Source organism: Coregonus lavaretus, assembly GCF_964263955.1.
Source record: "Coregonus lavaretus genome assembly, chromosome: 27".
Classification (NCBI taxonomy): Eukaryota; Metazoa; Chordata; class Actinopteri; order Salmoniformes; family Salmonidae; genus Coregonus; species Coregonus lavaretus.
This window is the reverse complement of record NC_140014.1, coordinates 35,748,467-35,766,292: the sequence shown is the minus strand read 5'-3', so window position 1 is coordinate 35,766,292 and position 17,826 is coordinate 35,748,467. Positions and strand designations below refer to the sequence as shown.

The following is a 17,826-nucleotide window of genomic DNA, read 5'->3' as shown; positions in this document are numbered from 1 at the left end:
TTTGGAACGCAGCCCAGGACTCTGCTGCTGCAAAATTTAACTCCAGGTGATTGTGCTTTCGCTCTCTCGCTCTCGCTCTCTCTCTCTCTCTCTCTCTCTCTCTCTCTCTCTGTCTCTCTGTCTCTCTGTCTCTCTGTCTCTCTGTCTCTCTCTCTCTAACCATCTCTGTCTACAATAAAACATCTCGCTCTCTTTCTCCCTCTCTGTAATCAGTAGTATAGAATGTATGTTTGTGTGTGTGTGTTAGTGATGCGCGGGTCAGCTGTTTGTTCACCCGCACCTGACCGTAATTGCTAATAACCCATCTGCAACTGCCCGACTATATGTGATAAAGTGAAAATCTGATGCCCGCACCCGACCCTAACCCGCTATTATAGAAAATGCACTGTACAGTCAGAGATGGCAGATATTTTCTTTACAGGGGTACAGGATATTATTTTTTTAACCTAATTGACACTGAACAAAAATATAAACGCAACATGCAACAATTTCAAAGATTTTACTGAGTTACAGTTCATATAAGAAAATCAGTCAATTGAAATAAATTCATTAGGCCCTAATCTATGGATTTCACATGACTGGGCATACATACAGTACCGTTCAAAACGTTGGGGTCACTTCGAAAAGAAAGCCATATCTCAGACTGCCCATCTTAATCTTTTATTTTGATTGGCCAGTCAGAGATATGGCTTTTTCTTTGCAACTCTGCCTAGAAGGTCAGCATCCCGGAGTCGCCTCTTCACTGTTGACGTTGAGACTGGTGTTTTGCGGGTACTATTTAATGAAGCTGCCAGTTGAGGACCTGTGAGGCGTCTGTTTCTCAAACTAGACTCTCTAATGTATTTGTCCTCTTGCTCAGTTGTGCACCGGGGCCTCCCACTCCTCTTTCTATTCTGGTTAGAGACAGTTTGCGCTGTTCTGTGAAGGGAGTAGTACACAGCGTTGTACGAGATCTTCAGTTTCTTGGCAATTTCTCACATGGAATAGCCTTCATTTCTCAGAACAAGAATAGACTGACGAGTTTCAGAAGAAAGTTCTTTGTTTCTGCCCATTTTGAGCCTGTAATCATACCCACAATTTCTGATGCTCCAGATACTCAACTAGTCTCAAGAAGGCCAGTTTTATTGCTTCTTTAATCAGCATAACAGTTTTCAGCTGTGCTAACATAATTGCAAAAGGGCTTTCTAATGATCAATTAGCCTTTTAAAATTATAAACTTGGATTAGCAAACACAACGTGCCATTGGAACACAGGACTGATGGTTGCTGATAATGGGCCTCTGTACGCCTATGTAGATATTCCATAAAAAATCTGCCGTTTCCAGCTACAATAGCCATTTACAACATAACATGAACAATGTCTACACTGTATTTCTGATCAATTTGCTGTTATTTTAATGGAATTTGTTTTTATTTTCTTTCGAAAACAAGGACATTTCTAAGTGACCTAAAACTTTTGAACGGTAGTGTATATGTGTCTGTTGGTCATGGATACCTTAAAAAAAGGTAGAGGCGTTGATCAGAAAACCAGTCATTATCTGGTGTGACCACCATTTGCCTCATGCAGCGCAACACATTACATGTTGCGTTTATATTTTTGTTCAGTATAGATAGGCTATGTTCCTGCTTCTAATTTCTGACATTTTGCTAGGCTATTTGTTAGTCAACTTGTTTATAATTAGCCTTGTTGACCTGGAATAATAAATAAACCCTTGCTCACCAGAAAATATGTCATAACATAAATCAATAGAATGAATGCTTCAATGTAGTTGACATCGGTAGAGTTCTCTTTAATCTCTGCTTCTCTCGCACAGCAAAGATGTTTAGGGACCTAACATGTTTCTGATAAGATTTCAGTTTGACTTGGATGCATATTTAATGTGGTTGAAATACTATCAGCTTTATTATGCTGATAAAGATGGCACCTCTACAGACGGTCCCTAACCGCTCATTCATTCTGTCAAGATGCTGAAAGAAATAAAACATATTTCTCTACTCCTGTTCCCAATTCAAAATGTACATTTGGTTTATCATTTCAGTGCAAGAACTGCTTTATTCTTCAGGAGATAATATTATACTGAACAAAAATATAAACGCAACATGTAAAGTGTTGGTCTCATGTTTCATGAGCTGAAATAAAAGATCCCAGAAACTTTACATACACACAAAAAGCTTATTTCTCTCAAATGTTGTGCACAAATTTGTTTACATCCCTTTTAGTGAGCATTTCTCCTTTGCCAAGATAATTCAGTGATGCTTAATGTATGGTATGGCTGTCCTGGCTGTGGTGGTTATACTCAGAATGAGAGTCACTGCCACTTGTCACGACCAATCTCCAAAACCACTTCCCTGTTGTAGAAACTCAGGCTGACCGTGGTTTAAACACAACGCTATAGTAGATCTCAGGACTGTGGAGTTAGTGACTGAGAAGGAGAGAGAGAGAGGACAGATGGAGGGAGGGAAAACACAGAGAGAGAGAGCGTTAAAGAGAGAGGGGAAACAGCTGCATTGCAGGGTAGTGGATATTCCAGAGGTAGGCCTAATCTCTCTCTCTCTCTTCTTCCTTCCTCACTCTCTCATTCTCTCTTTCTAATATTATTACATTCTCCCCCAGCCAGCTTGTATTTCCTAGTAGGTAGAGACTAAAGAGAGAATCACCCTCTGTGTCTTGTTACGTAACTATCACCTCGTTTTGTTCCCCCCACTTCAAATGAATGAAGAACCGGACTGGGCCTGAGCCTGGGGCTGGGGTATAGGGCTGGGATTGAGCCTGGGGCTGGGGTATAGGGCTGGGGCTGAGCCTGGGGCTGGGGTATAGGGCTGGGGCTGAGCCTGGGGCTGGGGTATAGGGCTGGGGCTGGGGTATAGGGCTGGGGCTGAGCCTGGGGCTGGGGTATAGGGCTGGGATTGCGCCTGGGGCTGTGGTATAAGGCTGGGGCTGGGGTAAAGGACTGGGGTATAGGGCTGGGGTATAGGGCTGGGGCTGGGGTATAGGGCTGAGGTATAGGGCTGGAGCTGAGCCTGGGGCTGGGATATAGGGCTGGGATTGAGACTGGGGCAGGGATTGAGGCTGGGGTATAGGGCTGGGGCATAGGGCTGGGGCATAGGGCTGGGGTATGGGGCTGGGATTGAGACTGGGGCTGGGGTATAGGGCTGGGGCTGAGACTGGGGCTGGGGTATAGGGCTGGGGCTGAGCCTGGGGCTGGGATATAGGGCTGGGATTGAGACTGGGGCTGGGATATAGGGCTGGGATTGAGACTGGGGCTGGGGTATGGGGCTGGGGTATAGGGCTGGGGCTGAGCCTGGGGCTGGGATATAGGGCTGGGATTGAGACTGGGGCTGGGGTATAAGGCTGGGGCATTTGGCTGGGCTGGGATTGAGAGAGAGACCCTTGGGGCTGGGGTTAAGGCTGGAGCTGGGGTTAAGGCTGGAGCTGGGGTTGGGGCTGAGGCTTGGGTTAAGGGTGGAGCTGAGGCTTGGGTTAAGGCTGGAGCTGAGGCTTGGGTTAAGGCTGGAGCTGGGGTTGGGGCTTGGGTTAAGGCTGGGGTTGGGGCTTGGGTTAAGGCTGGAGCTGGAGTTGGGGCTGGAGCTGGGTTTGGGGCTGGAGCTGAGGTTGAGACTGGGGTTAAGGCAGGAGCTGGGGTTGGGGCTGAGGTTAAGGCTGGAGCTTGGGTTAAGGCTGGAGCTGGGGTTGGGGCTGGTGGCTGAGCTTGGGGCATAGGGTTGGGGTTAAGGCTGGGGTTGGGGCTAGGGCTGAGGATTGGGTTGAGGCTGGGATATAGGGCTGGGGCTGAGCCTTGGACAAAGGCTGGAGCTGGGGTTGGAGCTGGGGTTGGGGCTGAGGCTTGGGTTAAGGCTGCGGTATAGGGATGGGGCTGAGCCTTGGACTAAGGCTGGAGCTGGGGTTGGAGCTGGGACTGAGGGTTGGGGCTGAGGGCTGAGGGTTGGGGCTGAGGGTTGGGGCTGAGGGTTGAGGGCTGAGGGTTGGGGCTGAGGGTTGGGGCTGAGGGTTGAGGGTTGAGGGTTGAGGGCTGAGGGTTGGGGCTGAGGGTTGAGGGTTGGGGCTGAGTGCTGAGGGTTGGGGTTGAGGGTTGAGGGTTGGGGCTGAGGGTTGGGGCTGAGGGTTGAGGGTTGGGGCTGAGGGCTGAGGGCTGGGGCTGAGGGCTGGGGCTGAGGGCTGAGGGTTGGGGCTGAGGGTTGAGGGTTGAGGGTTGGGGCTGAGGGCTGAGGCTGTTTTTTTCTTATTCCCTTTTTCTGTATGTAATGCATATGTAATGTGTATGTAATGTGTATGTAATGCATATGTAATGTGTATGTAATGCGTATATAATGCGTATGTTATGTGTATATAATGCGTATGTAATGTGTATGCTATGTGTATGCTATGTGTATGCTATGTGTATGCTATGTGTATGCTATGTGTATGCTATGTGTATGCTATGCGTATGCAATGCGTATGCGATGCGTATGCGATGCGTATGTGATGCGTATGTGATGCGTATTTTATGCGTATGTAATGCGTATGTGATGCGTATGTGATGCGTATGTAATGCGTATGTAATGCGTATGTAATGCGTATGTAATGCATATGTAATGTGTATGTAATGTTTTTCAGGGAAGTAATATATACAATATACACAAGCAGTTAGGAAAGCAAAGGCTAACTTTTTCAAACAGAAATTTGCATCCTGTAGCACTAACTCCAAAACGTTTTGGGACACTGTAAAGTCCATGGAGAATAAGAGCACCTCCTCCCAGCTGCCCACTGCACTGAGGTTAGGAAACACTTCACCACCGATAAATCTACAATAATCGAGAATATCAACAAGAATTTTGCTACGGCTGGCCATGCTTTCCACCTGGATACCACTACCCCGGCCACCAGCTCTGCACCCTCCACTGCAACTTGCCCATGCCCCCCCCACTTCTCCTTCACACAAATTCAGACAGCTGATGTTCTGAAAGAGCTGCAAAATCTGGACCCCTACAAATCATCTGGGCTAGACAATCTGGACCCTTTCTTTCTAAAACTAGCCGCCGAAATTGTCGCAACCCCTATTACTAGCCTGTTCAACCTCTCTTTCGTAACGTCTGAGATACCCAGAGATTGGAAAGCTGCCGCGGTCATCCCCCTCTTCAAAGGGGGTGACACTCTAGATCCAAAATGTTAGACCTATATCCATCCTGCCCTGCCTTTCAAAAGTTTTTGAAAGCCAAGTTAAGAAACAGATTACCGACCATTTCGAATCCCACCGTACCTTCTCCGCTATGCAATCCGGTTTCCGAGCTGGTCATGGGTGCACCTCAGCCACGCTCAAGGTCCTAAACGATATTATAACCGCAATCGATAATAGACAGTACTGTGCAGCCGTCTTCATCGACCTGGCCAAGGCTTTCGACTCTGTCAACCACCACATTCTTATTGGCAGACTAAATAGCCTTGGTTTCTCAAATGACTGCCTCGCCTGGTTCAGCAACTACTTCTCAGATAGAGTTCAATGTGTCAAATCGGAGGGCCTGTTGTCTGGACCTATGGCAGTCTCTATGGGGGTGCCACAGGGTTCAATTCTTGGGCCGACTCTTTTCTCTGTGTATATCAATGATGTCGCTCTTGCTGCTGGTGACTCTCAGATCCACCTCTACGCAGACGACACCATTTTGTATACATCTGGCCCTTCATTGGACACTGTGTTAACAAACCTCCAAACGAGCTTCAATGCCATACAACACTCCTTCAGTAGCCTCCAACTGCTCTTAAACACTAGTAAAACTAAATGCATGCTCTTCAATCAAACGCTGCTGGCACCCGCCCACCCGACTAGAATCACTACTCTCGACGGGTCTGACCTAGAGTATGTGGACAACTACAAATACCTAGGTGTCTGGTTAGACTGTAAACTCTCCTTCCAGACTCACATTAAGAATCTCCAATCCAAAGTTAAATCTAGAATCGGCTTCCTATTTCGCAACAAAGCCTCCTTCACTCATGCTGCCAAACATGCCCTCGTAAAACTGACTATCCTACCGATCCTTGACTTCGGCGATGTCATTTACAAAATAGCCTCCAACACTCTGCTCAGCAAATTGGATGTAGTCTATCACAGTGCCATCCGTTTTGTCATCAAAGCCCCATATACTACCCACCACTGTGACCTGTACGCTCTTGTTGGCTGGTCCTCACTACATATTCGTCGCCAAACCCACTGGCTCCAGGCCATCTATAAATCACTGCTAGGCAAATCCCCGTCTTATCTTAGCTCACTGGTCACCATAGCAACACCCACCCGTAATATGCGCTCCAGCAGGTATATCTCACTGGTCATCCCCAAAGCCAACACCTCCTTTGGCCGCCATTCCTTCCAGTTCTCTGCTGCCAATGACTGGAACAAACTGCAAAAATCTCTGAAGCTAGAGACTCTTATCTCCCTCACTAACTTTAAGCATCAGTTGTAAAAAAAAACATATTGTAAAGTGGTTATCCCACTGGCTATAAGGTGAATGCACCAATTTGTAAGTCGCTCTGGATAAGAGCGTCTGCTAAATGACGTAAATGTAAATGTAAATGTAAATGTCAGAGCACCTTACCGATCACTGCACCTGTACACAGCCCATTTGAAATTAGCCCACCCAACTACCTCATCCCCATATTGTTATTTATTTTGCTCATTTGCACCCCAGTATCTCTATTTGCACATCATCTCTTGCACATCTATCATTCCAGTGTTAATACTAATTGTAATTATTTTGCACTATGGCCTATTTATTGCCTTACCTCCATAACTTGCTACATTTGCACACACTGTATATAGATTTTCTATTGTGTTATTGACTGTATGTTTTGTTTATTCCATATGTAACTCTGTGTTGTTGTTGTTTTTATCGCACTGCTTTGCTTTATCTTGGCCAGGTCGCAGTTGTAAATGAGAACTTGTTCTCAACTGGCTTACCTGGTTAAATAAAGGTGAAATAAATAAATAAAAATTAAAACGTATGTAATGCGTATGTAATGCGTATGTAATGTGTATGGGCAATTCCACTGTAACGGAATTATGCTTTGACTCAGTTTTTTCACTTGAAAATGTATGCCAAACAAAAACCATTGATTTCAAAGTTTAACAAAGTATAGGCCTACAACTCAACTTTTAACAATTTACACTGAACATGTTACAAAAGCACATTTACTGGAAGAACTGTGCAGATGCAAACTTTGGTAACAGAATTACGGCAAAAAAAATTATGTGACCATGTTTTCCAAAAACTCTGTTAAATATCTGCTCCGAATTAAGATTCACAGATGTCTGCAGATTTCACAAATACATTGGTCCACATGGGAATGTAAAAGCATAGAAAATGTAAATTACATGACAGAAATAAAAAGTAGTTTTAGACTGACCAATGTAGATAGTTTCAAATAAATGCAATTTAAAAGTTACATATCACGAAATGTAGATTTGAAATCTTCTGGACATCAGAACAACCTTGAGGGAATCATATTTGGGTCAGAAAAGGATGTTCATATGATAGTGAAGATATGCAAAACCTTGCAGAGAGAATATCCAACTGGCAATCTCTTCGAAAAAAATATAAAGTATTGGAACAAAGACCTAAAAAGAACTGATGTTAGCACAAGGTGGAGGGAAAGTTTGAGCAGAACAAATGAAATTACAAATGTACGCTTAATCCAGTATAAACTAACGTATAGAATTTATTATACCAATTTGTAAGTCGCTCTGGATAAGAGCGTCTGCTAAATGACGTAAATGTAATTATAGAAGAGACAAAATTCACAAATTCAACAGCACAACGACAGACTCATGTCTTAAGTGTAAAACTAATAATGGCTCAATAATCCATGCTTTCTGGGAATGCTATAATGTCCGGAAGTTGTGGGCGGAGTTAGAAAGTTGGCTGTCAGAATATTACAATGTAAATTTACTTTTAATCCGTCTGTCTGCGTATTTCAAGACATGGCATATGGGGGTGTAGTGAGATACCCAATGGGCTGGACGATTCTCTTCTCATCTTGAAAAAACGTATACTAAAAATGTGGAAATCAATCAATCCGCCATCATTAACACAATGGAAAAATCGAATGATTTTATGATTTAAATATTGAAAGTGCGTGGGCTACTGAGCGAAACAGGCCATGTGGCACAAGGAATGGAGGTGTGAGCATGCGGGTCTGGGCAGATGAGATCTAGTCATTGTTCCTGTGTGTCTGTAAGTTGTTGTTTGTATTTTAGAGTGTAAAAAAAAGAGAAAAAAATAAAATATTATTACAGTAGCAAAAAAAAAGATAGAATGCTGTCAGCTATGACATGGCACCTTGAGTTTGAAACAAACTATTTTGGTTATTGAACTACAATAAGTAAAGTGGATTTACACCCGGTAACGGAATTACGGTAACATAATTAAATCATGGGTCCCTGATCTGTACTACACAGAAATTCATAATTATGGATATTAATGTCATTCTCCTCATGTTTCACAAGTTTGGGCATCACAGCATAGTACAGAAGAGCGCAGAGCAGAGTAGAGTACAGTTCAGTACAGTGCATTAGAGTACATTAAAGTACAGTACAGTACAGTAAAGTATAGTTCAGTGAAGTAGAGTACAGTACAATATACTGTTCTCTACTGTACTGTACTGTACTATACTCTGCTTTTCTTTATTGTACTGTACGGTATTGTATTGTAATGTACTACTGTATTGTACTGTACTCTACTGTGCTATCCAAATTTGTGAAACATATGTCTATGATAGGCTCAGGTTTGGTCCAGCCGGGTACTTCTGTGGACGTTAACATCAAGGCCAGTATGACAGATGAAGGGAGGACAGTAGCAGGTGACCCAACTGTGGTTTGTGACTATTATGATTTTCAGTTTGGGTAATTCCGTTACCAATTAATTGTTAAACAAAATGTATATCAGTAAAATCACTATAACTAATTGGTAGGTCTACCATCACTTGTTACTTCTGTGAACTTTCTTTCTCATGAGGGAGAGAAATTTGAAAAAATATTAAAGATATGTGGGTTTTTGGTAACAGAATTACAAGGCACAAGGCAATATTTCTTAAACTTACAGAAGGTAAACAATTTCTCCAAAACGAATATAAGTGTTGATATTAGTTGGCAGGGGTCTTTACGTCAACATTATTGTGTTTTGATGTATATCTGATACGTTTTAAGACTTTTTCTGGTTGATGTTTTCTAAGAGCCCTTTTCTATCTGTTTATCCAGAAATCAAAGCCTTTACTTATGCCTCATTCTTAAGATGGAAAATGGTTGAAAAATTGATCTAGGCCTTAATTTCCCAAAAAGAAACACGCAATTTGATATTCTCCTATGACTTCAAATGTTGATGCTCATGGGTCCTTTTCAATAGAAATGCCCGTGTGTCACTGGGCCTTGCACTATTGGTGTGAAAGGAGAGATGGTAAGAAAGAGTAAGAGAGATGAGAGACATAAGGGGAAAGGGTTAATGAGGGAATGGGCTTATGACCATGTACATCGCTTGGGTTACTCACTCATTCACTCACTACTAACATAGTCACTACACAGTCATAATGCTCCTTCCTCTCCGTCTCCGTCTCTCTCTCTCTCTCTTTGTCTATCAATTCAATTCTATTTCAATTTAAGGGCTTTATTGGCATGGGAAACGTATGTTAACATTGCCAAAGCAAGTGAAGTAGATAGTAAACAAAAGTGAAATAAACAATAAATATTAACAGTAAACATTACACTCAGAAGTTCCAAAAGAAGAAAGACATTTCAAATGTCATATTATGTATATATACAGTGTTGTAACAATGTGCAAATAGTTAAAGTACAAATGGGAAAATAAATAAACATAAATATGGGTTGTATTTACAATGGTGTTTGTTCTTCACTGGTTGCCCTTTTCTTGTGGTAACAGGTCACAAATCTTGTAGCTGTGATTTTTCACCCAGTAGATAAGGGTGTTTATCAAAATTGGGTTTGTTTTCGAATTCTTTGTGGATCTCTGTCATCTGAGGGAAATATGTGTCTCTAATATGGTCATACATTTGGCAGGAGGTTAGGAAGTGCAGCTCAGTTTCCACCTCATTTTGTGGGCAGTATGCACATAGCCTGTCTTCTCTTGAGAGCCAGGTCTGCCTACGGCGGCCTTTCTCAATAGCAAGGCTATGCTCACTGAGTCTGTACATAGTCAAAGCTTTCCTTAAGCTTGGGTCAGTCACAGTGGTCAGGTATTCTGCCACTGTGTACTCTCTGTTTAGGGCCAAATAGCATTCTAGTTTTCGCTGTTTTTTTGTTTGTTCTTTCCAATGTGTCAAGTAATTCTCTTTTTGTTTTCTCATGATTTGGTTGGGTCTAATTGTGTTGTTGTTGTTGTCCTGTGGCTCTGTGGGGTCTGTTTGTGTTTGTGAACAGAGCCCCAGGACCAGCTTACTTAAGGGACTCTTCTCCAAGTTCATCTCTCTGTAGGTGATGGCTTTGTTATGGAAGGTTTGGGAATCGCTTCCTTTTAAGTGGTTATAGAATTTAACGGCTCTTTTCTGGATTTTGATAATTAGCGGGTATTGGCCTAATTCTGCTCTGCATGCATTATTTGGTGTTTTACGTTGTACACGGAGGATGTTTTTGCAGAATTCTGCATGCAGAGTCTCAATTTGGTGTTTGTCCCATTTTGTGAATTCTTGGTTGGTGAGCGGACCCCAGACCTCAGAACCATAAAGGGCAATGGGTTCTATAACTGATTCAAGTATTTTTAGCCAGATCCTAATTGGTATGTCAAATGTTATGTTCCTTTTGATGGCATAGAAGGCCCTTCTTGCCTTGTCTCTCAGATCGTTCACAGCTTTGTGGAAGTTACCTGTGGCGCTGATGTTTAGGCCGAGGTATGTATAGTTTTTTGTGTGCTCTAGGGCAACAGTGTCTATATGGAATTTGTATTCGTGGTCCTGGCAACTGGACCTTTTTTGGAACACCATTATTTTTGTCTTACTGAGATTCACTGTCAGGGCCCAGGTCTGACAGAATCTGTGCAGAAGATCTAGGTGCTGCTGTAGGCCCTCCTTGGTTGGTGACAGAAGCACCTATCTCTCTCTGTTTCCTGGGGCTGGGGCACAGGGGCGTCTCACCAGAGAGAGATGTGGGAATCTCCCTATTGCCCTGCTACTTCTGGGCCATCCTGTCTGACTATTCAGCCCAATTCTACATTGGCTACGCTACCCTCCAACACATTTTGAACCACATGGACCTCATTTGGAGCACAGAGAGAGAGGAAAGAGTGAGGAGAGAGAAGAGGGGAGGAGATATCCCACTCTCTCTTCCTCCATCCCTCTATCTTCTCCTCTCTGTAGAGTTCACTCCCTCTGCCGGCTGTCTCCTGCAGGGAATTGCAGCCTATTTATAGATCAAGGGTTAGCAGGGGAGAAGGGGTGAGGGGGAGAAGGGGTGAGGGGGAGGAGGGAGAAGGGGTGAGGGGGAGGAGGGAGAAGGGGTGAGGTGGAGAAGGGGTGAGGTGGAGAAGGGGTGAGAGGGAGAAGGGGTGAGAGGGAGAAGGGGTGAGGGGGAGAAGGGGTGAGAGGGAGAAGGGGTGAGGGGGTGAAGGGGAGAAGGGGTGAGAGGGAGAAGGGGAGAAGGGGTGAGGGGGAGAAGGGGTGAGGGGGAGAAGGGGAGAAGGGGTGGCAGGTAGCTTAGTGGGTAAGAGCGTTGTGCCAGTAACCGAAAGGTTGCTGGTTCTAATCCCCGTGCCGACTAGGTGAAAAATCTGTCGATGTGCCCTTAAGCAAGGCACTTAACCCTAATTGCTCCTGTAAGTCGCTCTGGATAAGAGCGTCTGCTAAATGACGTAAATGTAAATGTAAAATGGGTGAGAGGGAGAAGGGGAGAAGGGGTGAGTGGGAGAAGGGGTGAGTGGGAGAAGGGGTGAGTGGGAGAAGGGGTGAGTGGGAGAAGGGGTGAGGGGGTGAGAGGGAGAAGGGGTGAGGGGGAGAAGGGGTGAGAGGGAGAAGGGGTGAGGGGGTGAGGGGGAGAAGGGGTGAGGGGGAGAAGGGGTGAGATGGAGAAGGGGTGAGATGGAGAAGGGGTGAGAGGGAGAAGGGGTGAGGGGGAGAAGGGGTGAGAGGGGTGAGGGGGTGAGTGGGTGAAGGGGTGAGGGGGAGAAGGGGTGAGGGGGTGAGAGGGAGAAGGGGAGAAGGGGTGAGGGGGAGAAGGGGTGAGAGGGAGAAGGGGTGAGGGGGTGAGAGGGAGAAGGGGAGAAGGGGTGAGAGGGAGAAGGGGTGAGGGGGAGAAGGGGTGAGATGGAAAAGGGGAGAAGGGGTGAGATGGAAAAGTGGAGAAGGGGTGAGTGGGAGAAGGGGTGAGTGGGAGAAGGGGTGAGGGGGTGAGGGGGTGAGAGGGGTGAGGGGGAGAAGGGGTGAGAGGGAGAAGGGGAGAAGGGGTGAGAGGGAGAAGGGGTGAGGGGGAGAAGGGGTGAGTGGGAGAAGGGGTGAGGGGGTGAGAGGGAGAAGGGGAGAAGGGGTGAGGGGGAGAAGGGGTGAGAGGGAGAAGGGGTGAGATGGAGAAGGGTGAGAGGGTGAGGGGGAGAAGGGGTGAGAGGGTGAGGGGGAGGCCATGTAGGTCATATGATTGAGTGTAGTCTGGCCCAGGAGTGTGAAGGTGAACGGAAAGGCTCTGGAGCAACGAACAGCCCTTGCTGTCTCTGCCAGGCCGGTTCCCCTCTCTCCACTGGGGTTCTCTGCCTCTAACCCTGTTACAGGGGCTGAGTCACTGGCTTGCTGGTGCTCTTTCATGCCATCCCTAGGAGGGGTGCGTCACTTGAGTGGGTTGAGTTACTGACGTGATCTTCCTGTCTGGGTTGGCGCCCCCCCTTGGTTTGTGCTGTGGTGGAGACCTCTGTGGGCTATACTCGGCCTTGTCTCAGGATTGTAAATTGGTGGTTGAGGATATCCCTCTAGTGGTGCGGGGGCTGTGCTTTGGCAGAGTGGGTGGGGTTATATCCTTCCTGTTTGGCCCTGTCCGGGGGTTTCTTCGGATGGGGCCACAGTGTCTCCGGACCGCTCCTGTCTCAGCCTCCAGTATTTATGCTGCAGTAGTTTATGTGTCGGGGGGCTGGGGTTAGTTGGTTATACCTGGAGTACTTATCCTGTCTTATCCAGTGTCCTGTGTGAATTTAAGTATGCTCTCTCTAATTCTCTCGTTCTCTCTTTCTCTCTGAGAACCTGAGCCCTAGGACCATACGTCAGGACTACCGGGCATGATGACACCTTGCTGTCCCCAGTCCGCCTGGCCTTGCTGCTATTCCAGTTTCAACTGTTCTGCCTGCGGTTACGAAACCCCTACCTGTCCCAGACCTGCTGTTTTCAACTCTTAATGATCGGCTATGAAAAGCCAACTGAGAGACCTGAGCCCTAGGACCATACGTCGGGACTACCGGCCGTGGTGACTCCTTGCTGTCCCCAGTCCGCCTGGCCTTGCTGCTATTCCAGTTTCAACTGTTCTGCCTGCGGTTATGGAACCCCTACCTGTCCCAGACCTGCTGTTTTCAACTCTTAATGATCGGCTATGAAAAGCCAACTGAGATTTATTCCTGATTATTATTTGACCATGCTTGTCACTTATGAACATTTTTGAACATCTTGGCATGGTTCTGTTATAATCTCCACCCGGCACAGCCAGAAGAGGACTGGCCACCCCTCATAGCCTGGTTCCTCTCTAGGTTTCTTCCTAGGTTTTGGCCTTTCTAGGGAGTTTTTCCTAGCCACCGTGCTTCTACACCTGCATTACTAGCTGTTTGGGGTTTTAGGCTGGGTTTCTGTACAGCACTTCGAGATATTAGCTGATGTAAGAAGGGCTATATAAAATAAAATTGATTGATTGATTGATTGAGGCATATGGGGGAGGGAATGCTGTCACCTCCAGGTAGGTGTTTGTCCCCCTGTGTGCTGAGGGTGTCAGGTTCTTGTCCAGTTCTGGCATTTAGGTCGCCACAGACTAGTACATATCCCTGGGTCTGGAAATGATTGATTTCCCCCTCCAGGATGGAGAAGCTGTCTTCTCTCTCTCTCCTGAGTCTCTGTGTCTGTCTCTCTCTCTGAGTCTCTGTGTCTGTCTCTCTCTGTCTCTGTCTCTGTCTCTCTCTCTCTCTCTCTCTCTCTCTCTCTCTCTCTCTCTCTCTCTCTCTCTCTCTCTTCTCTCTCTCTCTCTCTCTCTCTCTCTCTCTCTCTCTCCCACTCTCTTGAGAAAAGAGAGATGATAGAGAGACAAGGTTTGATGTCACAGCCATGTGGACAGGTAGTCTGGACTTGAAGATGGAGTGTGGGATACTGTTGTTAGTGTAATACTTGTGGACTAAATTAACGGTTACTTTCTCTCTCTCTCTCTCTCTCCCTCTCTCTCTCTCTCTCTCTGTCAGTTCAATTCAATTCAATTTTCAATTTAAGGGCTTTATTGGCATGGGAAACATATGTTAACATTGCCAAAGCAAGTTAAGTAGATAATAAACAACATTGAAATAAACAATACAAATTAACGGTAAACATTACACTCACAAAAGTTCCAAAAGAATAAAGACATTTCAAATGTCATATTATGTGCAAATAGTTGAAGTATAAAAGGGAAAATAAATAAACATAAATATGGGTTGTATTTACAATGGTGTTTGTTCTTAACTGGTTGCCCTTTTCTTGTGGCAACAGGTCACAAATCTTGCTGCTGTGATGGCACACTGTGGTATTTTCTTTGTTTTTCTTTGTTTTCTCATTATTTGGTTGGGTCTAATTGTGTTGCTGGGGCTCTGTGGAGTCTGTTTGTGTTTGTGAAAAGAGCACCAGGACCAGTTTGCTTAGGGGACTCTTCTCCAGGTTCATCTCTCTGTAGGTGATGGCTCTGTTATGGAAGGTTTGGGAATCGTTTCCTTTTAGGTGGTTGTAATTAACGGCTCTTTTCTGGATTTTGATAATTAGCGGGTATCGGCCTAATTCTTCTCTGCATGCATTATTTGGTGTACACAGATGATATTTTTTGCAGAATTCTGCATGCAGAGGCTCAATTTGGTGTTTGTCCAATTTTGTGAATTCTTGTGAATTCTTGGTTGGTGAGCGGACCCCAGACCTCACAACCATAAAGGGTAATGGGTTCTATAACTGATTCAAGTATTTTTAGCCAGATCCTAATTGGTATGTCGAATTTGATGTTCCTTTGGATGGTGTAGAAGGCCCTTCTTGCCTTGTCTCTCAGATCGTTCACAGCTTTGTGGAATTTACTTGTCTCTGATGTTTAGGCCGAGGTATGTATCGTTTTTTGTGTGCTCTAGGGCAACGGTGTCTAGATGGAATTTGTGTTTGTGGTCCTGGCAACTGGACCTTTTTTGGAACACCATTATTTTTGTCTTTCTGAGATTTACCCCACGGCCCTGTGCAAAGAAATGTGTGTGTCTTTTGCCAATTTTTACCTCGCTCTCTCGCTCTATGTCTCTCACTTTCTCTCTCTCTCTCTCTACAGTGAGTGACAGCTGCTTCAGGAACCTGGCTGAGGACCGCAGTGGAGTAAACCTCAAAGATCTGGTCCACGACCCGTCACTGTGAGTACACACACATTCACAGACATTGCAGGTGTTATGCCAGGTGCAGCAAAATGCTTATTTTAGTAGCTCCAGCAGTGCAGTAGAATGTCAGAATGAGTCCAATTAACAAAGTATATACACTACTGGTGCAAAGTTTTAGAACACCTACTCATTCAAGGGTTTTTCTTTTTACTATTTTCTACATTGTAGAATAATAGTGAAGACATCAAAACTATGAAATAACACATATGCAATCATGTAGTAACCAAAAAAGTGTTAAACAAATCAAATGTATTTTATATTTGAGATTCTTCAAATAGCCACCCTTTGCCTTGATGACAGCTTTGCACACTTTGGCATTCTCTCAACCAGCTTCACCTGGAATGCTTTTCCAACAGTCTTGAAGGAGTTCGGGGGATTGTGGAGGCCAGGTCCTCTGATGCAGCACTCCATCACTCTGCTTCTTGGTAAAATAGCCCTTACACAGCTTGGAGGTGTGTTGGGTCATTGTCCTGCTGAAAAAGAAATGATAGTCCCACTAAGTCCAAACCAGATGGGATGGCGTATCGCTGCAGAATGCTGTGGTAGCCATGCTGGTTAAGTGTGCCTTGAATTCCAAATAAATCACTGACAGTGTCACCAGCAAAGCACCCCCACACCATAACACCTCCTCCTCCGTGCTTTACGGTGGGAAATATACATGCGGTGATCATCCCGTTCACCCACACCACGTCTCACAAAGACACGGCGGTTGGAACCAAAAATCTCAAATTTGGAATCCAGACCAAAGGACACATTTCACCCGGTCTAATGTCCATTGCTCGTGTTTCTTGGCCCAAGCAAGTCTCTTCTTCTTATTGGTGTCCTTTAGTAGTGGTTTCTTTGCAGCAATTTGAGCATGAAGGCCTGATTCACATAGTATCCTCTAAACAGTTGATGTGTAGATGTGTCTGTTACTTGAATTTATTTGGGCTGCAATTTCTGAAGGTGGTAACTCTAATGAACTTATCCTCTGCAGCAGAGGTAACTCTGGGTCTTCCATTCCTGTGGCGGTCCTCATGAGAGCCAGTTTCATCATTGCGCTTGATGGTTTTTGCGGCTGAACTTTCAAAGTTCTTGAAATGTTCCATATTGACTGACCTTCATGTCTTAAAGTAATGATGGATTGTCGTTTCTCTTTGCTTATTTGAGCTGTTCTTGCCATAATATGGACTTGTTTTTTTTTCAAATAGGGCTATCTTCTGTATACTCCCCCTACCTTGTCACAACACAACTGATTGGCTCAAACTCATTACGAAGGAAATAAATCCCACAAATTAACTTTTAAAAAGCCACACCTGTTAATTGAAATGCATTACAGGTGACTACCTCATGAAGCTTGTTGAGAGAATGCCAAGAGTGTGCAAAGCTGTCATCAAGGCAAAGGGTGGCTATTTGAATAATCTCAAATTTCAAATATATTTTGATTTGTTTAACACTTTTTTGGTTACTACATGATTCCATGTGTGTTATTTCATATAATTCATTTCTTCACTATTATTCTACAATGTAGAAAATAGTAAAAAGAAAGAAAAACCCTTGGATGAGTAGGTGTTCTAAAACTTTTGACCGGTAGTATATATATATTAGAATGAGCAGTGTCAGAATGCAGAATATAAATACGTGGTGTGTGTATAGACAGTATATCACTTGGAAAATAAGTACAATAATAGGTATATTAGGATGTGTGTGTAAACCTACTCTCTCTGCTCCACCACCCTATCCTGCTCTGCAGCCTCCTCAGCTCTCCTCCCAGCTTAGATTGTTCCTCATCTAACACCCTCCTGACAAGCCACTTTCACCAAGGACAGAGCCTCCTCTCCCTCTCTTTTTCTCTCCCTCCATCCCTCTATCTCTCACCTTCTCCCTGCATTCCTCCCTCTCCCTCTCTCCATCCTTCTCTCTCCCTCCATCCCGCTATCTCTCACCTTCTCCCTGCATTCCTCCCTCTCCCTCTCTCCATCCTTCTCTCTCCCTCCATCCCTCTATCTCTCACCTTCTCCCTGCATTACTCCCTCTCCCTCTTTCCATCCTTCTCTCTCCCTCCATCCCTCTATCTCTCACCTTCTCCCTGCATTCCTCCCTCTCCCTCTCTCCATCCTTCTCTCTCTCCCTCCATCCCTCTATCTCTCACCTTCTCCCTGCATTCCCCCCTTCTCCCTCTCTCCATCCTTTTCTCTCTCCCTCCATCCTTCTATATCTCACCTTCTCCCTGCATTCCTCCCTCTCCCTCTCT

The 17,826-nt window shown here is 45.1% G+C and overlaps 1 protein-coding gene across 4 annotated transcripts in view; it reads left to right on the top strand.

The window, feature by feature from the left end:
- The window catches only part of LOC311103180 (gephyrin-like), a 97,141-nt gene that overhangs the window by 19,777 nt on the left and 59,538 nt on the right, over window positions 1–17,826 (top strand). For all 4 annotated transcript variants that reach the window (XM_084144733.1, XM_084144730.1, XM_084144732.1 and 1 more), the window contains exon 2: window positions 15,491–15,569. In XM_084144733.1, coding sequence (XP_084000859.1) covers window positions 15,491–15,569 — 79 coding nt within the window. The remainder of the gene's footprint in view (window positions 1–15,490; window positions 15,570–17,826) is intronic.